The sequence below is a fragment of the Humulus lupulus genome, chromosome 9 (assembly GCF_963169125.1).
Source record: "Humulus lupulus chromosome 9, drHumLupu1.1, whole genome shotgun sequence".
NCBI classification, from domain to species: domain Eukaryota; kingdom Viridiplantae; phylum Streptophyta; class Magnoliopsida; order Rosales; family Cannabaceae; genus Humulus; species Humulus lupulus.
The window spans coordinates 39,441,624-39,462,436 of NC_084801.1; the positions used below are offsets into that span (position 1 = coordinate 39,441,624).

Consider the following 20,813-nt stretch of genomic DNA (forward strand, 5'->3'; position numbering starts at 1 on the left):
TGGTGTGGTTTCTATGTCACCTCAAAACCAGGAGGTTGACTCATGAAGACCTCCTTTGTAAGTGTCCCATTAAGGAATGCATTATTGATATCAAGTTGTCTGATAGCCCAACCTTTTGTAACGACGATAGTAAGAATTATCCATACAGTGGAAGCTTTAATGACGAGACTAAAAGTCTCACCAAACTCAATACCCGATCTTTGATGGAAGCCTTTAGCAACAAGACGCACCTTGTATCGTTTAAACGAACCATCAAAATTACATTTGATTTTGAATACCCATTTGTTACCAACCACATTCATGTCAGAAGTGGGAGGAACTAAGGTCCAAGTGTCATTCCTCATGAGAGTCGTGTACTCCTCTTGCATTTCTTGTCGCCATCCTTTGTGAGAGAGAGCTGCAGCTAGAGGTTCAGGTTCATCTGTGACAAGTGCCCATTGAGACTGACCGAGATAGACTTTTGGCTTGAAAATTCTAGCTTTGGACCGTGTAATCATGGAATGTGTGGGCTTGGTAGTAGTTAGAGCAGATGTCGCATATTGAGCATTAATAGAGGCTGCTGGAGAAGCAGATGAACCATGATCTGGGGACACAACATTAGTCATCTCAACTACAGGAGCAATATGAGAATTGGAGGAATTTACCTGATGATTATTGTGAGCTGAAGCACTTGGAGAAAGAGGTGCTTGAATAGTTTTGGGAGGACACCTATTGTAACGACCCAAAGTTGCTAATAAGGCTTAAGGGCCTTGATTAGCGTGTCGAGAGGGTATAATTGGTATATGTGTGATTTAATTGGTTAATGCATGATTATGTGGCATGCATGATTAATATGATTATATGACTATGTGACATGCATGTTTGTGAATATTAGATATGCATGTGGGCCCTTTGTAGCTTATAAGGGCATATTTGTAATTTTGGCCCGTAGAGGGCATAAATGATATGTGATAATTGTTGAGACCACATTATTATGTGAATATATTTGCAGTGTACGGCTCAAGACGGTCGTAGTGAGCGGATTAGCAAAATAGTCACAGCGGGGATTAATACCCGGCTCGGGAGGGGCCTAGGGGTATTTATGGGAATTTAGAGAATAGTTTGGGAATTATTAGATATTGAATAAATAAATGGTAATTAAATGGGATGACATGATTAATTGGTTAATGGTAGGAACATTCGAGGAATTAGCGAGAACTGGGGGAAATGACCATTTTACCCCTAGGGACAACTTGAGGATTAGTTAATTTAGAAGGGCAATAGGGTCTTTTCCCTAGAAACTAAAGGATATACTCAGAACTTAGGACTAATGCAGAAAGAGGTAGAAACATCTCAAACTATTCTCTCATCTCTCTCTCACGGTTTCACTCTCTCTCTCTCTCTCCCTCTCTTTCATTGTGCTTGAAGCTGAGGAAGAAAAGGGGCAGAAGCTTAGGCTATGAGCTGGTATTCTTTGAAGGAAATGGAAGGAAAATAGAAGGCAAAGCTAGGGGGATTAAGCTAGGAATGAAAGCTGGAACTTGGGAGGATTCAACCATTGTTTAGGTAAGCTCTAGTCTTTTAATTTGTTGAAGAATTTAGTTCAATAGGGTGGAATTAGAGTTGAGTAGTTTTGAAGCTTAGAACATGTGTTAATTTTGGGTTCTTGGGTATAAGTTAGTTGATGAATTGCTGGAAGTTTGAGTAGAATTTATGTGTTCTTGTATGCTTAGAATTTATGGTTTGAGTCTTGGTTTTGCCCTGTTGATTTAGTTGGAAGTGGGAGTGTAATGGGTTTGAAACCTTGTAGTTCTTGGCTGGAAATGGGTTGGAGAAAACCCAGAATTTCTAGGCTCGAAGGGAGCGTGCTGCGACCCAGGTCTAGGGCGTCGCGGTGCATGTGGCCATTTTGGCCTGGGTATGCTCTCTAAGATGGGGGTGCGTCGCGACCAGGTGAGGCAAGTCGTGGCCCGCTTCCCCTTTGGCTTGGGTCCTTACTCTTTGACTTGGGGGCAAGTCGCGACCCACTAAGCCAAGTCGCGACCCACCTGGGTATTTTAGCCTTAGAATTGGTAATAGAATTATCAAGGCTCGGGGGTTCGAACCTAGGTGCTCGGGACAATTTCTACTCCCGATTTAGTAGAAATTGAGGTCTCAGAGGCTAGTTTTTGTCTCCTAAGTATTTATTTGGATTGGAAGTTAACAATAACCCATTGGACACTGTGACTAGGTTTACCGCTAAAGCTCGGGACTGAGGATCGTGCTCGGAACCATTTCATTATCTCCGCTTGGAATTAAAGGTAAGAAAACTGCACCCTTGTGTGGCTGTGTTAGGACTGAGATTCCCTGTATTTGAATACATATGTTGTATAACTATAATAATGCCATGTGAGCATGAAATGAGACGCGACTCGGCCACTGTGAGCTGGGGTCAGCTAGATATACTCTGGACTCGACCTAAGCGAGCTGGAGTCAGTGGGTTAAACAGAGGGTGCGGCCTAAGGGCGTCAACCCTGAGTATTGCATGATGATTGAGATAAACTGTTGAATATGTATATGCTTACTGATGTTAATCTGATGTCTATGGCTTGATGATTATCTGGATGATTGTTTTATGATTCATTAATTTCATCACTAAATATGTGTCTACTATCATGGTTTTCTTGCTGGACCTTGGCTTACGGGTGCTATGTGGTGTAGGTAAAGGCAAGGGTAAGATGGATCAACCATGAGTTGGAGAGCTCTGGGGGTGAGGTGTACATCGTCAGCTGCTCGTCCACCACGACCGAGGGAAGTATAGGGACGGAAGCCTAAAACTTGTATTTTGCCATTAGAGTGGCCATTGATTGTATATAACTTTTGAGAGTTTGTAAATTTGTCTTTTAAACCCTGTTTTGGGATCCCATGTACCAAACATCTATTTTTATGGAAATTATCCGTTTATGATCAAAATCTTTTAACCCTAACTTGATTATGACTTTAGGATCACATTTTTTTTTATTCAAATGACTTGATTTGCAAGTCTTACACTATTTTAAATACACAGTGCAATGATCTTGGTTATCCAGAGCATTACACCTATCAACTTGAGTTGGAGCAACAAGAGAGGCTGACAGTGGAGAGGGAAGACACACACCAGACCATGATGGAACATCAACATAAAAGTAAACTCAAGCTCATTGAAAACAACATTTCGTGAGATATAGATCCTCCCCTGTGAACTAAGACACTTGAATCCCTTGTGAGCTTCGCTATAGCCTAGATTCACGCATTTGACTGAATGAAAAGAAAACTTGTGAGATTGATAGGGACAGAGACAGGGAAAACAAGCGACCAAATTTTTTAGGAACTTGTAATCTGAAACTTTGTTGTTAAGTATCTGAAATGGTGATTGACCTCTAAGGATAAGAGATGACAACCTATTAATAAGGTAAACTGAGGTGACAAAAGCATCCCACCAATATTTCAAGGGCATACGAGCTTGAGTAAGTAATGTAAGACCCATTTTGGTAATATGACTATGTTTTACTTCAACTCTACCATTTTGAGCTAAAGTGTGAGGACAAGAATGTTGGAATATGATTCCATTTTCAGTGACAAGGTTAGCAAACACTTGGTATTCTCCTCCCTAATCAGTGTGGAGTTTCTTGATTTTTCTTTCAAATTGATTCTCAACCAACATTTTGAATTGGGTAAAGACTGGAAGAGCCTCAGACTTGGCTTTGAGAGGGTATATCCATGTATACCGACTATAATCATCCACAAAGTGGATATAAAATCTGATGTTGGAGTTGGACATGGTACGGGCAGGACCCCACACGTCCGTATGAATCAAATCAATGGATTGTGATGCTCGATTGATGGATTATTTAAATGGTAAAGAATGAGATTTACCAAATTGGCAGGCATCACAAAAACTGATATTCCCATTACTGTAAATTTTTACATTGGACATTTTTAAGACTTGACTCAAAACATGACTTGAAGGGTGGCCTAAACCCCTATGCCACACCTCCTTCTTGGAATTCAAAGACTGGCTTGGTAGAAATTGACTCAAAAAAGCTATTATTGGTGGCAGCTTCTTGGAATAAGGAGACTCGACTTAGGTAGACTGAACACGGTTGAGATGGAGAGATTGTGTATCAAATTGATAGATGCCATCCTTAAGTTTCCATTGCAGCACCACTTTCCCTGATTGCTTGTCCTTCACAAAACAACCATTAGAGAAAAACTCAATAAACACATTGTTATCCAAAGTTAGTTTTGATATACTAATGAAATTTTTTGTAGCTTTAGGAACATGTAAAAGATTTATTAGCAAAAGTGTTTGGCCTGATTTTGTGTGAAGAATACCATTACCAGTGTGATATATGGTAAGGGAGCTACCATCACCAACAATCGAAGACTCCCATTCAACTTTCTGATGTAAGTTCCCAATATTAGTTGTGACATGGTTACTAGATCCATTATTAGCATACCAATGTTCATTTTCTACCATCTCAGGAGTGGCAACAAAGGCAAACGGTGAGGGATTGTGAGATGGTTGATGCTGTGAAGACCCACTTAGAGAAGAACCCATGTAGTGTTCATCGAACTGATTGTAACAAACAACGACAGAATGGCCAAATCGCCCACAAACTTGACAGGTGGGACGCTAAGAATTAAACCGACTACTAAAACGACCTCCTCTGCCACATGACTGACTTCCTCCCCCTCCGCGGTTTGGAGAAGAACCCCGTGAGAAACCAGAAGGCAACTGGGAAGCAGAACGTTTGTGTGGAGAAGATGAAGGAGGTGTGTGAACCAGCAAATCTTGAGGTGAAGCCACTGTGGAACCAAAGAGAACAACAAGACGTTCCATCTTGCTGTCAAAACCGAGTAATAGATCCTGCAGCTCAGGCCAAGAAGTATAAAAGAGAGCCTCAACTTGCAAAATGACAAAAAGATATTCCATATCCAAACCAGAAAAGACATTGACAATAAGTTGAGAATTAGGATATGGGTCACCTGCGAGAGACAAAGTATCAACCCATTGACGTTTGAGACACAAATAGTCGGCCATGGAAGACGAGCCTTTGTGAGTAGTCTGTATCTTCGTGCGAGTCTCATCTGCCCGAGATTTAGAATAGGCACCATACAACGCATCAAGGTTACGCCAAAGGGCAGTGGAGGAGTCAGAGCCCATGACTTTGGTAGCAATAGTTTTCTTCATGGAGCCGTAAAGCCAACTGAGTAGGAGCTAGTCTAAAGCAATCCACTGCTCGAAAGCAGGATTGAGTTGGGGCGAAGCGGTGGAATCATCATCAGAAACGGGAAGAAGCTCAAGAGGTTTCACTGTTGCCCCTGTGAGAAAACCACCGAGGTGGTACCCCCGAATGATGGCAGAGACCATCGTTTTCCAAAGGGTGAAATTGTTCTAGTCGAGTTTGAGGGCAAACAATTGTGTGAGGGTATTTCCAAACTGAGGTTGTTGAGAAGGCAGAGGAGAGGTAATAAGGGCTGAAGAAGAGGGAGCTAAGACAACATTTGGAGATGGATGGACAACAGTGCTGCCTGTGGGAGCGGGAGCAGGGGGAGATCTAGACTTAGGGTTTTTGTCACCACCAGGAGTCGACATGAGGCAGAGCCGACTAGGGCCTCTGATACCAAGTTTGAAAACAATAAGAGGTAGAAAAGAGGAGAAAATAAAATTGTATGCTCAACTCAATTGTAGCTGAGAAATAGGATAGTATTTATAACCCTCTGTGTACAATAATGGCTCAATAAGCAGGTAACATGTATATAGAATATTTACACAGAAAACAATGCAATCGTAACAAATTAATTGACTACCACAATGATGGGAATGATTGAGAGTACAACAGAATATTCCTTCAACCAATTCTTGGGCCACCATTCTCTTAGAATAGGTGGAGACCATTCTCTATTTCTCAACATTAGTTGCTTCTTCTTCAATTGGAGTGGTCTTGGCTGACATTTATATGTTGAGAGAGAGTTCTACTTTTATCTCATTTGTTTATTCCATAGGAGGTTGTAATGAGCTTGCTCATTCATTAGTTCAACTTGCATTATCTTTGGACCAAGCCGAAACATGGTGGCCTAGACCGCCCATCTGTTGGTGGCCTTAATTTGCTTGGTCCCGGCTTTGTTGTAATTGCTTTGGCTTTGCCTCTTCCATGAAGTTTACTTTTAATTAAAAAATAAAAAAATAAAGTAACAAACATGGCATATCCTAGTAAAACTCTACTATCCAATAATAAAAATATCAAATTGTGCAAAAGAATTAAGACTCACTCTGTTGCTGTAGTGACAAACCAATTGACACAAATTGCACTCTCTACAAAATTACATGAATAAGCAATTTCAAATTACCTTCATTAGAAAGTGAAACAAAGTAATTTTTAGAGAGTTAAAGGCATGTTTGCCACCTATTAGTATAAGTAGTGGTACGCTATTATTCTAGTAACACAATCCAATTGTTCTAAAATAGCATAGAGAATAAAGCATTACAATATAAATGAAAAAAAATTCCACTGATTTCTGCAACTTTTCACATGGGCACTTTCTAAGCCATAAGCTCAAATAGTGATTTTATATAACCACCACCACCACAACCAACACCACCGTCCCACAAGACCTCCACTCAGTCACACAGTATTGTTACACCCTCATGTTAATTTTCTCTGTATCTTATATTTAAATATATATATATATATATATAAATGTCACGGGTGATATAATAATATTTGGAACGTTGGAGAGAAAAAGACTATTAATGCATACAAGGGTCAAAACAAAAGGGTTCTGACTCATCATACCCTTAATCTTAAAAAAACACCCAAAAAATAGCTGTATATGAATATGATATGTACAAACATGGATAATGGTATAGGCCTTTGTTTTTAGTTAGAAGTTTTATGTAAATTAAAATCTCAGATTGCACAAAAGGACACCCAGAAGAAACCCAACAAAAGGAAAAAACTAAAAAAAAACAGCGTAATAATAAAAAAACAAAAGAAAACGGCTCAATTTATTTCTTTCTTTCTTAGTCCGTCTCACTTACTTTGAAACCTTTTTCTTTTCACATCTAAATAAACAAAACGTTCAAATGCACAATACCCAAGAAAGTTGCAAATTCTCCATGTACATTACTTCCTCCAGCTATTAATTATCCTTCTCCTAACTTCATCTTTGTTTACTCTCTCTCCCCTCTTTCTCTCTCTCTAGAAACAAGCAAAAGTGAACAAAGGGGTTCTTTTTTTTTTCTCCACCATAAAGGGCTACACCACTCTTCATGTGTGGTTACTGAATGGGGTTTCAGTACTTTCATTTTACTGCCATGTTCGACCAGTAGAAAAGGGTATCTGGGTTCTTCGTGGTTCTGCCTCATTGGCATTAGCTCAAAGGCTCTGCAAATAGTGGATGTGGGTTTTTGAGGAGTTGAGCTTAGAAAGCAATTTTAGTACAAATCTTGGAGTTGTGTTTAGTTCCTTACTGGGATTTTGTGGTGTGGTCTCGAAATGAGGAGCATTTATGGAGTTTATTTGATTGTAGTAATTTGTTTTGGGATGTATATTAGTACGTTTTGTCAGGAGGATTCGGATGAAGACATTACAGCTATTTATATTGTTACTCTTAAAGAAGCTCAAGCTACTGCTCATTACTATAATGAGATGAGAAGTGTAAATCATAGTTCCAGACACGGTGCTTATGGAAAGTTCGACGTTCATAAAAGAAGGTCATTTTCTTCCCATCCTTTAATTTTAATTTTTAATTAATTTCTGAAATCTTATTTAAATTACTTGGAAGTTCAAGAAAGTTTTTTTTTTTTTTTTAAAAGAAGATTTATTTATTTTACTTCCATTTTGTGTTTTCTTCGTTTTAGTTCGAGAATTTGCGGATATGGAGGTTTTTATTTTGTTGTACAAAAACAATTTTCATGAAAAGAAAAATTAGGTTTATTTGGTGTTGTATATATATATATATTGAATTTCCGTTTTGCTCCTTAAAATGGTTCCTCAAGTACACCCAACAGAAGTTAGTACACATGAATCATCGTAGGATGTCTCGGGTTTGTGTTACATTTGGATTAAAAAAAAGTATAACTGTGTGAACATTGGTAGTTAGTTACTGTTTTCTACTTGAAAGGGGGTTTGTACATTACTTGAGTATCTTACTTGTGTTCCTTCTGCTGAACTTTCTAAGGAAATTGTCTCGCATGAAACATGTCTAAACTTGTATTCATATATTGTGTATTTTTCCCAACATATTAATCATTGTATGATGTAGTAGTCTTCGAGTATAGTAGTGACTAAAGAACAGTGTGGATGATCATTTTTTTTTGTCCTTGTTGGATCTGTCCTCTTATTTGCTTGCATTTTTTGAGTCACTATGCATCTCTTTTGATGATGTTTTGAATGTCTTGTTTTAGATTTAGAAATATTTCAAGAACGGATAGACGCTATGGTTCTTATATTGCACGAGTTCATGATTCATTATTGAGAAGGACTTTGAAAGGGGAAAAGTATCTGAAGCTGTACAGTTACCATTACTTGATTAATGGATTTGCTGTGTATGTTTCGCCACTGCAGGTATTATATCATTCAAATACAATTAACACCATTGTACTTATTATTGTTTTTCTGTTAAACTTAGTGCTGTCTGGTCTTTTCATATTGGTCATATAAGAATGTTTGATTTGTCTGCATCATGTGTTAAAAAAGGCAGATAAGCTTTCAAGGAGAAGAGAAGTGGCTAATGTGGTTATGGATTTCTCGGTTAGAACAGCAACTACCCATACTCCTCAGTTTTTGGGTTTGCCACAAGGGGCTTGGGCCCAACAAGGTGGATATGAATTCGCCGGAGAAGGAATTGTAATTGGGTTTATTGATACTGGCATTGATCCAAATCACCCAAGTTTTGCAGATGACACCAGTGATGGTCAATATCCAGTTCCTCACCATTTTTCAGGCATTTGTGAAGTTACTCCAGATTTTCCATCGGGTTCATGCAATAGGAAGCTTGTTGGGGCTCGTCATTTTGCAGCATCAGCTATAACCAGGGGAATCTTCAATGCATCTCAGGACTATGCTTCACCATTTGATGGCGATGGCCATGGAACGTGAGTGTATGCGGCTTTTCTTAATATATAGTACTTAACTTTTCTGCCTTTGACCCTCTTTTGATTGTCTCTGCTTCATAATTGTAGCATTACTGCCTCTTCTTTTTCCTTTCATGAGTTTTGAATCTAGGTTGCAGTCAGAATTTGTGAAATTTAACGTGTACATTTATCAATTTTCTAGAGAAAGAAAAAGGAAACATTGCTGTTCGGTTGAATTGATATCCGTATTATAGGTATGTATTGTAATAAATTTTTCTACGAGTCAAAGAAGCTGCATAGAGGCTCTCTTAGGGGTGTCAGAAGATCTAGTTGATAAGTATAGTGTGTTAATGCTTTAGACTCAGGCAAAAGATAGTCTGTTAAGCAATAGCTAGTTGTGCTGACTGTTAGTTAGTTACAGCTAATTGTCACTGATACTAGCGTTAGTTACAGAGTTTGTTAGAGTTAGTTTTGTCAAGCTTAATTATTGTATATAAACTCTCTTGTATCTGTAATTATTTATTCAATACAGAAATCACTTTTCACACTCCCAAATCTCTCAATTTGTCTATCGTTTACAGAGATGACCTTTGAATTTAGCTCATGGGGGTGCTTTTATATTTTCAAATTTTCATTGGAGCTTTGTCATATTTTTAGCTATTAAAAGAAAATTTAAAAAAGGAAAGAAAAAAAAAGCTGCTAATGAGCTGGCTCTGTGCTTGGCCACGTGTTGTTTTTATTACTTAAACGGAAACTAAATTTTTTCATTATTAGTAGTATAATTGATATTGTTATTGTTGCTATATTATTGTCTTTTGTCTGTTTCCCAAGTTGGGCATGCACCACACCAAGTCTCCATTTAGATAATGCACAAACATTTAGATATTGATACACAGTTGTTTGTTCATTCATATTTCTGTTAGATAAAGCACAAACACTGCCAGTAGATTCATTTGAATGTAAAGTATAATTATATAAATCTTGAAATGACATACTCGATGAGAAAGGTAAATATATTTATATAAAATACACAAATATTTTAGATGATTTGAGGAAAAAATCTATAGTAATTTTTCTTTCCCCTATTGCCTCTTTAACTCTTCAAGAGTCAGCTGATTGATCTTGATATAATGTACAGGCACACGGCTTCTGTTGCTGCAGGAAACCATGGGGTTCCAGTTGTGGTATCAGGGCATTGCTTTGGAAATGCAAGTGGGATGGCTCCTCGTTCACAGTAATTATCTAGATCTTTTTAGATATTCTAATGCATTCTGTATTTTTCTTTAAATATTTCGGGCAAGATATTCTGTATTAACTAATGTAAACTAATGTGTATCTTTCTCAGTGTTGCCGTTTACAAGGCATTGTACAAGAGCTTCGGAGGCTTTGCTGCAGATGTTGTTGCTGCAATAGACCAAGTATATAAAATTGCTTTTTTATTATTTATTTTATCTGCAATATTTACAGAACTAATTGTGCGACATGTGCTAGACAATAGGACAGTTTATATGATATAATTTGTCTTTCTTTTTTTTTTGTTTTGGTTTGTTTGTTTTAATTGTGGATCTTCAGCTCAGATGGTTGAAGTTACGCCCATACCTTATTTTTAACTTTATTAAGTTTATTCTCAGGCTGCTCAGGATGGGGTAGACATAATAAGCTTATCAATCACTCCAAACAGGCGTCCTCCTGGTATTGCAACATTTTTTAATCCAATAGACATGGCACTCTTATCAGCTGTGAAGGCTGGCATATTCGTTGTACAAGCAGCGGGAAACACTGGACCATCCCCAAAGAGTGTGTCTTCATTTAGTCCATGGATCTTCACAGTGGGTGCTGCTTCTCATGATAGGATCTATAGTAACTCTATAGTCCTTGGCAACAATGTTACTATTCAAGGAGTTGGTCTTGCACGTAAGTTTTCCTTTGCAAATGCTTATTTTATTTCTTTTTAATATATCATGTAGGATTGTTACTTGACAATTTAGTTTCTTGCTTCGTGTATGTACTTTATGATGTTGGTGAAAATTGGAAGTTAACATGGTTTGAGTTTGAGATATATCCTCCTAGGTTTAGTAATCACTAACTGGCTTCAAAGAAAACTATCTAGATTAGACAAGAAGGAAAGAAACAATCAAATCTATATATGGATATTACGATATAATTTTATGTGAGAATTCTAGAGTTCAGATGTATAAATAAAGGTTATGATAATAATAAGTTATGCTTCTAAATATATCAGCAAGGGAGAACACAGAAATTTGAGTATACCTAATTACAAGCTGGAGTGTAATGAGATAGAATTGAGTAAGGACTAGTTCTTCTATCTGGACAATTGCCAAAGTTTTATATTAATGACTACCCTTAATCATGGGAAATGAAAGTGGATTGTTTGAAAACCACATATTACTAATTTTACATATTAATTCTAGGTATTGGCGACCAATTTCAGAACTAGTTTCACGGTGGTTAATAATCCACATTAGGGGCATAATAAATTCTTTGAGCAGGTTTACCTAAACCTCTTTTAGAAAGTTGAAATATAAATAACCATAGCACATGATGAATGATTCATGTTATTAAAATCAACTTTCATTTTCTTCTTTTCAAGGCATATACTTGCAATGCTCTTTTTACAGGACAGCAAATGACCGTTTGTATGACTAGGCCTAATGATGCATGCTATTGCGACTTACATGTAGCCAACTGTTTCATCAACTACACTTGCTAGTAATCTAATGTTATCTGTTTTTATTCAGCTGGAACTGAGAATGATACAATGTACACGCTAGTTTTGGCTGCTCATGTGTTAAACAATGACACAACAGTTTCCGATGATATGTATGTGGGTGAATGCCAATACTCAAGTTACTTCAACAGTGATCTTGTCCAAGGAAATCTTTTAATTTGTAGCTATTCAATTCGATTTGTGCTTGGAATTTCCACAATCAAACAAGCTCTTGAAACAGCCAAAAACTTAAGTGCATTGGGTGTTGTGTTCTATATGGATCCTTTTGTAATTGGTTTTCAGCTTAATCCAGTTCCAATGAATATGCCCGGTATCATAATCCCATCCCCGGAAGATTCCAAGGTACAGGACTCCCTTTAGGTGGATGTAATTTGTAGAATCTCTCTCACAACTAATTCTTTGTGGTTTTTCTGGCAGATTTTGCTTCAATACTACAATTCCTCTTTGGAGAAAGAGGGTAACAAAGTTGTCAAATTTAAGGCTACTGCAAAACTTGGTGGTGGACTAAAGGCAAATTATAGTAATTCTGCTCCAAAGATAATGTTTTACTCTGCTAGGGGACCAGATCCTGAAGATAACTCTCTTGACGATGCTGACATAATGAAACCCAACTTGGTGGCTCCTGGAAATTTTATATGGGCTGCTTGGAGCTCTGCTGGAGCTGACTCGGTTGAATTTCTTGGTATGAGTTCCTGGTCGTTACAAAGGATGGAAATTTGTCTTAGCACCAGTTAGGAGATTTTTCTTAATGTTTATCTTCATAGTATTGTTATATGAATGATAATCTTTATTTTGGCATTGACCCATTAGGTGAGAACTTTGCAATGATGTCTGGCACAAGCATGGCTGCTCCTCACATTTCCGGGCTTGCTGCACTGATTAAGCAGAAGTATCCAAATTTCAGTCCTTCAGCAATTGCATCTACCCTTTCCACATCAGCTTCTCTATATGATAAGCATGGTGGGCCAATAATGGCTCAGCGTGCTTATGCCAATCCAGATCAAAATCAGTCTCCCGCAACACCTTTTGACATGGGCAGTGGTTTTGTGAATGCAACTGCAGCACTGAACCCAGGCCTGATATTTGATTCCAGTATGTTGCTCTTTATCTAACACATTGTAGTTCAGCTCATAAATTACCTGTTGTTGATGTATAATAAATCCTGATTGTTCCTGTGAGCTTTGTTTTCCATTAGGCAGCACTTTGGGACAAAAACAACACAAGCATCCAAAGCTATTAGATAGGTTTTTTATGTTCAAATATTTGCTCCACCTGGATGACTGGTTTTAATTTGTTCTCCAGGCTTAAAAATGTGTAACCTTGTTAGGTTGGTTGGGTTGGGTTGGGACAAAAACAACACAAGTATCCAAAGTTCAGCGTGTGGTTGGGTTGGTTTCATGTCAGTCTAAGCTTTTAAAATCAGCAACTTAAAAAAGAAAACCTGGTCATGGTTTTAATGATCGTTTCTTTAATCCCCTTGTGTAAATATGGGAATGTTCTTCGGTGGTCTTGTTTTGATAGGGATTTAGGCCTTTCAACCTGAAAGTAATTGAGGACAATGACATGGATTTCGCATAATCAAATGCAATTGTGTCTTCAACATTATCAACCATTTTATGTTTATATTTCACTTAAACCATTATTTTTTGTGTATACCATGTTAGTGATCATTGCCATTATTTTTTTACTTTCTTGTAGGTTATGATGATTATATGTCATTTCTATGTGGCATCAATGGATCAGCTCCTGTGGTTAGGAACTACACAGGCCAAGACTGCTGGGTTTACAATTCCACCATCCCTGGCCCTGATTTAAACCTACCCTCAATCACATTAGCAAAACTTAATGAATCGAGAACAGTCCTGAGATCAGTGCTAAACATCGCCAACAATGAGACTTACAGTGTGGGTTGGAGCCCTCCTTATGGAGTTTCAGCAAAGGTTTCTCCTTCCCACTTTTACATTACCCGCGGACAGAAGCAAGTCTTGACAATAGTACTAAATGCTACAGCCAACAACTCAGTAGCTAGCTTTGGAAGGATTGGACTTTTTGGAAATAAAGGTCATGTTCTCAACATTCCCTTGTCAGTTATTGTGAAAATCACATATAATAGTAACACAACAACTAACAGCTAAATTTGGCAGATACATTATTATTATTAATATTATTATTCTCTTTTGGTTACCCTTTACCCTGTAGTTTGTTCTTATCTTATCCTTTTGTTGGGTTTACCTTCTCTCTTTGTTTAGTTGCCTTTGCCTAATTTTTTCATTCGTTTTTTGTAAATGCTGTGACATTCTGTCATGTAAATTTTGAAGCTTCTGCTCTGTAATGTAGATGCTGTAATCAATAATACTTGATAGGTTATTTTGCCCCTCTCTATATATATATTTATAGGAAATTTTTTGGGTAGTGATTGTTTTTATTCACTATTGATCGATCGGTATATAGATAAGTTGTACTTCTATTTTTTTTTACATGATGGTGTATAGATCGGTATTTGGAACAGTTGTGAGTGGCCTGGTATACTTCTGCTCGGCTATGGACTAGTGCCGTATAATTGGTGAACTTCAGCTCGTATCTATTTTGTTTCGGGCGCTTGTTATCGGATGTTGTCGGCTCGTGGTTTGCCTTTTTTTCCCCGTTCTTCTCATTATTTTTGTCATTGCCATTGATCTTCCCAGACTCATTGGTAGCTTTGGCGGAAGATTCTTTTGGGCCCTGGTCGTTTGTGGGAGACTTCCCTTCATTGGCAATGGTCTCCTCGAGCTTGATGTACCTGTTTGATTGATCCAGAAATTCCTGAGTACTCTTGACTCCATTCTTTCGCAGACTGTTCCAAAGAGATGAGTGGTGTCGTACCCTAGCAGTAAGAGCCACCATCTTTCCTTCATCTCCAACCGTCTTAGCCTCCGCAGCTGCTCGCATGAAGCGTTGAACATACCCCTTAAAAGTTTCTCTTTCCTTCTAGCGTATTTCGACCAGCTGATTGGCCTCGGTTGGATGCACCCGACCAGCATAGAAACTCTCTATAAAACTCATTTACGAACATTTCCCAAGAGACTATACTAGCTGGAGGAAATTTAAAAAACCACTCCTGAGCCGTTTCGGATAGAGTTGCTGGAAAAATTCTGCACCGAGCATCGTCTTACACATTCTGGATGTCCATTTGTATATCGAATTTGTTAACGTGAGATACATGATTTTCTAATCCAGTGAAGTTGGGCAAGACCGACATTTTAAATTTTCTTGGAGTCTCTACCATCGCGATTCTTTGTACAAATAGAATGCCCTTTCTCCGATCAAACTCTATATGGGAAGTCCGGTTTCCAACTAGCTGCTAGACGACCTGATTTAAACCATCGAGCTGGGCCTGTACAACATCTGGTACTGTGGGAGTGACCAGCGCTGGGGGAAATACTCATCGTGTCTTTTCCTTCTATCATTAATGACGTCCCTCAAATCTTCCTCCCTACGCCTTTGCTCGCTCGTGCCAAGTCGATCAAAGACGTTGGGCTGTTTAGGTTGTCCCCCAACATTTTGGCTTATCGGTCGGTTCTCCCTTGGTAGAGGATTTTGCTCTTCACCCCTCTCTTGTCGCCAAATAACATTTCTCCTGCCAGAATTTGCCTCATTATAATCATGGTCATCTCTAAATTGTGACCGGTGACGGTGCGACCTACTGTTCGCACTATTTCCCTCTCCCTGCTGGAATGTCCCGATAGGTAGGTGGAGGCCTGCGTTGGTCAGTAGGTCCCCGAACATTATTATGTCGCGGGGGACCCCTGACCGCAGAGCCTGATTCCACCTGCCTTCTACTCGCAGAAGGACGTTGTCCTCTGCTCGGAGGGTTTTGTTCCTCTGCCGTCCGGCGTCTAGGACTTCTAGGACGCTGCCCAGCCCTATACTGCCTATGTTGCTGGGGATTTTCTTGACCAGCACGAGAGGGTGGCTGCTGCTCAGGATCCTGGAATGACCTTTCCTGTTGAGCAGTAGGGGGTTGCTCCAGCCTTAGAGGGTTTGCTGGTTGTGGCGGATTGTGGTGATGTTGGGGATGATCTAATTGTGGATTTTGCTGTGGGTGAGTATTAGGTGGTTGATCCGGTTGGGAGGTAGGCGCATGCTGTCCCCGGGCCAACTGAATGGCTGCCTCTAGGGCGGCGGTGGCATCCCGCTACCAGTGGCCCATGTCGACTTGCCTCTCATTCAATTCTTGGCACTGCCTATCAATCTCCCTCTGCTGCAACACCATTGTTTCAGCCACATTCTCTTGATTAGCCCACGAATTGGCTAATTCTTCTTGCAGCACAATCAGATTCGTTGTCAAAGTTTCAGCATCCATCTTCTCATCTTCCAATTCTACTTGTGGCTCATCTTCAGCCACGCCTTGTGGATGAGGTTGAGTTGGCGCAGTCCCAAATGTTTGCCCAGTTTTCCTAGTTGTTTTCGCCATTTTTCTTTCTGGAGGTCTCGAGTTCAAGCTCTCAGTGAAAGTACCAAAATGTTGACCCTAGATTTGGTCAACGACACGGAGTCAAGTAAAACGATAGAAATGAGATGAATTCAAGACAAAAAGATAAATGACACAAATATTTATAGTGGTTCGGCCCCAGAGATGGTAATGACCTACGTCCACTTAGTGTTCTTATTAATATATGAAAACTTATGATCAGCAAACTATGGTTTACTGAGTTTCACAAGCTCAACAAAAGATACAAGGTATTGCGTAAAAACAATAATTCTCTCTCCCCAGATCCCAAAGATCCTTCAAATGTCCTATTTATAGGCTCAAGGATTTTCTTATGGGCCGGTGGGCCTTGATTACATTTAATACAAGCATATCTCAGATAATAATGGAAATTACAATTATCACATAAATGTGAGATTACATATCTATAGAAAGTATTTGATATACTGCGACCGGCCTGGTCGCCCATAGAATATGCCTTCAGCCGAGTGAATTCTATTGTGATTGATGGTCGATTAGAAACGTAATTGCTTAAATGGTCAAGCGCATCCCACGTGTGTACTGGTCTTGCCACGTCATCAGATGAATCTTTTTAAGGTAAACAATATTAAAATGAGCAACATTTAAATAAACCTTTAAAAGAAAACATTCTTTAATAAAAATAAATAGGGCAAACCATACCCTTGAATTAATATTCAAATCAGCTAAAAACTCTATCCCCCGGGTGCCACAAATGGGTTCGCACTTCATCGCGGAAGCTATAAGGGCGAGCCTTACGTGATAGCTTGATCTTCCTCGACTATATGGTCCCCACGAGTATATCATGAAGCTCCTAGGTCCCGCTCGCCATCAGCCTTTCTATCTTTAATTGCCTGAAATAACATCATAAGTGGTGAGCTTCTAAGCCCAATAAGGAAAATACAAACAAGAGTTAGTCATATAATCCTTTAATCAACATATCATAATTTCACAAGAGTCGTAACAAAACTTATTTATACTAATCATACAACATCATAAAATCCTAGGTCATATCATAGCATAAGTCATAATCATAAATCAAATCTAAGTCATAGTTCATAGTCATAAGTCATAATTGTAACTATAGGTCATAATCATAATAACAAGTTAGATATAATAAAACAATAAGTGCTTATATAGGGGTGGCAATTAAGCCGCGGACATAAGTCAGTCATACATCATTTGACACATTAGGTCCAGATACACTGACCCCTTTATTGTACCTGAAATGTTAGGTCATACAAAACATAAACTAGATCATAAACTAAACTACCTAATTTTCCTTACCAAAATCCGGGATATTGGAGACAAGAGCGGGATTGGAAACTCCTAAAACCAAACAGTGAAAATCATAAGTTTCCTAAAGAAAATAAGATGAAGAAAAGATCTAAACCATTAAGATAAGAACTTACCAAAAATCTTAAGTTTCAAAGAAATCAAACACTTAACCAAAAGTCATTATAACAAGTTAGGATTTGGACGAAAATGAAAATAATAAGAGGAACTATAATGAACTAAACCTGAGGATAAAAAATACCTAATACCTTGGATAGATTAGAACTTCGATCTACACCTCAATTCTAAAATATCACTCTATCTTACTTCCAAGTGTTTATAAAAGCTTTTAACCCCAAAACCCTAGTGTTTCTCTCTAGAATGAACTTAGCAGCTTGGAGACTCTGAACTATGCTTGAAAGATGATGAAAAATGACTGAGTGAATGGTCCTATTTATAGAGTTTAAGGAGTGAAACTAACATCTTTTAAAATGAATAAATAATTGAATAAAAGTTGAATTTTCTATTATATTTTAATATAATGTTTGATTGATTAAATAAGTGTTACAAAAAGTGATTATTTAATCTAGTAGGGGAATGTTATATTATTTCATATAATATAATATTAGATTAAATAATGTGACAAAATGTGATTTGTCACACCTTGTAACATATTATTGAGACACAAAATTAGACACATGTGTGTGCCCAAATGTGACATATTTTGGAGTTACAAAATCAGTTACAAATTTGTAACTCCCAAATATTATCCAATAATGTGTATATTATATGTTACACATTTGAGATTGGATTTCATAAAGCCATAATGAAATATGACTGTTGGAGACATGTGTTTAACTCCCAATAGGTGTTTGGAGGTTACAAAATCATGTGGGAAAAGATTTGGAACGTTTTGGAACGATTTGGAAAATGACAATTTTTGTGCTGAAACTAGGCTGCGGCCGCGGCCACTGTCTTTCCCTGGCTGCGGCCACTGATGATCCTGGCTGCGACCAGTGAGGCTGACAACCTATGTGAATTTTCAGTTTTTTTCCAAATTGAATGGTTCTAACATCCCAAATAACTCCAAAATCTCCATTTTAATTCTATAAACATCCAATTAAATATTGGTAAAAGCCATGAGGGTTGGTGGAATTTGAAATTCAAATGGGTATCTCAAACTATAAATAGGAGCCTATGTTAACCCAAGATATGTTTCCAAGAGGGGGGGGGGGGGTGAATTGGAAATTTAAACTAATTTTGGAAATTTAAAACTTAATATGCCAAATTATGCAATAAATCAAATTTATCAAGTAAAAGCAAATAATATGGCAATCAAATAGATATAGCAAATAATCAAACTTGTAATGTAAAGAGTTGAAGGTTAAGAAATTGCAAACTCTCGAATTTTACAAGGTTCGGTAGAACTAAGCCACCTACGTCCTTGGTCTTCAAAGCTATGGACCTAGCTTTGAGTTCAACTATCGAGCCAAGTTAGTGGGCTTGACTAACCCTTACAACCGGGAATTTTTCACCAAGGTATTTCCAAACCTCTTACAATAGTTTTCCACCACCAAGGACTATCAACCTCATTTTCGGATTGTTGAAGTGCCAATCTCACTCTAACCGGGTTGTTTACAAAACCGGTGCCAACCTCACCTCAATCACAATATGGGAATGTGTTTGATATTACAAGCAAAAATCACTCTAGAAGTATGATAATACAATGAGAAACCTAGAGTGATTAGCAAGCACACTTAGAAGAAATAAATACAAATTTTGGCTCAAGTGTGTGAAAATGTGTTTGGATGATTTAAACTTTGAGAGCTCTTTGAAATCAATGGATTAGGTTTGATATATGTAACAAATGCTCAGCCAACCTCCAACTTTGAGTGAAAAACGAGTTTATATAGAGTTTGGGAAAAAACTAGCCGTTTATAGCTGTTAGGGGTTAATTTTCGAAGCTGTCTGCCGCGAACCGGAAGTCCGGATGGGGAACCGGAATTCCGGTCTGGGAGCAACCGGAATTCCGGATGGCAAACAGAGAGCAAAAGTCCGAATTATGCCATTTTCCCGTTTTTCAATTCTTTATAACTTTTAGCTCGTTTATCCGATTTCAAAAATTCCAATTGCGTTACGACCGTATCAGGATGTATTTTCTTAAAAGTGAATTTAGGATATTTATTTCTCATTTTAAAAAATCACCATTTTTAGTGCGTGAATGAGTCAAATTTTATACTTATGACTTAAAGTAAACTTGCAACCACTTTACAAGACTAAGAAATCAAATTAAACCTTTGTCTTGAGTTTCTTGAGTCTTGAAATCCATTTCGGGTCATTTCCGGAAAATTTGGTAAAATGACCATTTTGCCCTTGGTCATAAGTTTGACTTTGAAATGCTAATTCACTTTGGTTTTTGCTACAAAATCAACAAATCATTAGTAACAAATAATAATCAAATATTTGTTAATCATCAAAAGAAGGAGACTTAAGAGTTTGGGTCAACAGCCTAATGCTCACTTGTAAGACACACCATTTTCCATCCACAAAGCACTTGGCTGGAAAATACACCTTGAGGCTTGATTATTCCAGAAAGTATTTCCAAAAATTTGTGAGAGATCCCTTAGTGCTTGAGTTGGGGGGAAATAAGCTTTTGGACAAAGGTTTTAAACATTGTTCAAGTCGGTGATCCCCAACCCTTTTCACTTAGGTTGTGTAAGTGAGAGTTTACTATTGTTTTGTTCTTGCATTTTCTCTATTTCTTTTCTTCTTATTTTCATTTTCTATTTACTTGTAACTTTTGTTTAGAGTGTAATCTTCTTTTCTTTTTGTTTCAAACACCTTTCATTTACTTGTAATGTTTTGTTTAGAGTTGTATCTTTCACCATTCTCTTCTTATCCTTCTTCCTCTTCCTTTCTTTGTTTGTTTGTATTTTCAGTTATAGAGTTGTAACTCTCTTTTTAATCAATCATTATTTATTTGTAATATTTTGCATAGAGTTGTATTAAATTATCTTTTCCATTGAGGCTATAACATATATTCTCTAACATTTTCTGCTCAATAGATGCTCAGAACTCGGTAAAAAACATTCAGGAACAAGTCAAAGTTGTTGAGGACTGTTTCTAGTTTCGCATTCCACGAAAATTCAAAAATGGTCACTGGAGGCGATATATCGCCTGCACCATAATCCCGAGGGTCCGTGGTTTCGTTCATGCAAAGTCGA

The 20,813-nt window shown here is 38.0% G+C and overlaps 3 protein-coding genes across 3 annotated transcripts; 1 reads left to right on the top strand and 2 right to left on the bottom strand.

Annotated features, from left to right (window-relative positions):
- Positions 1 to 4,633: 4,633 nt before the first annotated feature.
- On the bottom strand, positions 4,634 to 5,191 carry LOC133799631 (uncharacterized). Its single transcript, XM_062237628.1, has one exon. It carries the CDS (start codon positions 5,189 to 5,191, stop codon positions 4,634 to 4,636), a length of 558 nt encoding a protein of 185 aa, XP_062093612.1.
- A 1,773-nt stretch (positions 5,192 to 6,964) lies between these two features.
- LOC133802635 (subtilisin-like protease SBT2.2) lies at positions 6,965 to 14,240 on the top strand. The gene is made up of 10 exons (XM_062240986.1): positions 6,965 to 7,717; positions 8,411 to 8,570; positions 8,703 to 9,100; positions 10,218 to 10,313; positions 10,425 to 10,497; positions 10,711 to 10,993; positions 11,839 to 12,170; positions 12,246 to 12,510; positions 12,639 to 12,920; positions 13,527 to 14,240. Exons 1-10 carry the CDS (start codon positions 7,500 to 7,502, stop codon positions 13,961 to 13,963), a joined length of 2,544 nt encoding a protein of 847 aa, XP_062096970.1. The 5' UTR covers positions 6,965 to 7,499; the 3' UTR covers positions 13,964 to 14,240.
- Positions 14,241 to 15,519: 1,279 nt separating this feature from the next.
- Positions 15,520 to 16,281, bottom strand: LOC133799632 (transcriptional activator ptaB-like). Its single transcript, XM_062237629.1, has 2 exons — positions 16,093 to 16,281; positions 15,520 to 16,002 (listed from the first exon to the last, which is right to left on the bottom strand). Exons 1-2 carry the CDS (start codon positions 16,279 to 16,281, stop codon positions 15,520 to 15,522), a joined length of 672 nt encoding a protein of 223 aa, XP_062093613.1.
- Positions 16,282 to 20,813: the final 4,532 nt, after the last annotated feature.

What these genes read in the sequence shown, in the direction of transcription:
- LOC133799632 (XM_062237629.1), bottom strand. Translation starts at nt 16,281, where the DNA reads ATGGCGAAAACAACTAGGAAAACTGGGCAAACATTTGGGACTGCGCCA. An exon ending in CGTGGGCTAATCAAGAGAAT is followed by an intron (nt 16,003 to 16,092) that starts GTGGCTGAAACA and finishes GGCCACTGGTAG; the next exon opens with CGGGATGCCACCGCCGCCCT.
- LOC133802635 (XM_062240986.1), top strand. Translation starts at nt 7,500, where the DNA reads ATGAGGAGCATTTATGGAGTTTATTTGATTGTAGTAATTTGTTTTGGG. An exon ending in TTCGACGTTCATAAAAGAAG is followed by an intron (nt 7,718 to 8,410) that starts GTCATTTTCTTC and finishes GTCTTGTTTTAG; the next exon opens with ATTTAGAAATATTTCAAGAA. An exon ending in TTGTTGCTGCAATAGACCAA is followed by an intron (nt 10,498 to 10,710) that starts GTATATAAAATT and finishes GTTTATTCTCAG; the next exon opens with GCTGCTCAGGATGGGGTAGA.
- LOC133799631 (XM_062237628.1), bottom strand. Translation starts at nt 5,191, where the DNA reads ATGAAGAAAACTATTGCTACCAAAGTCATGGGCTCTGACTCCTCCACT.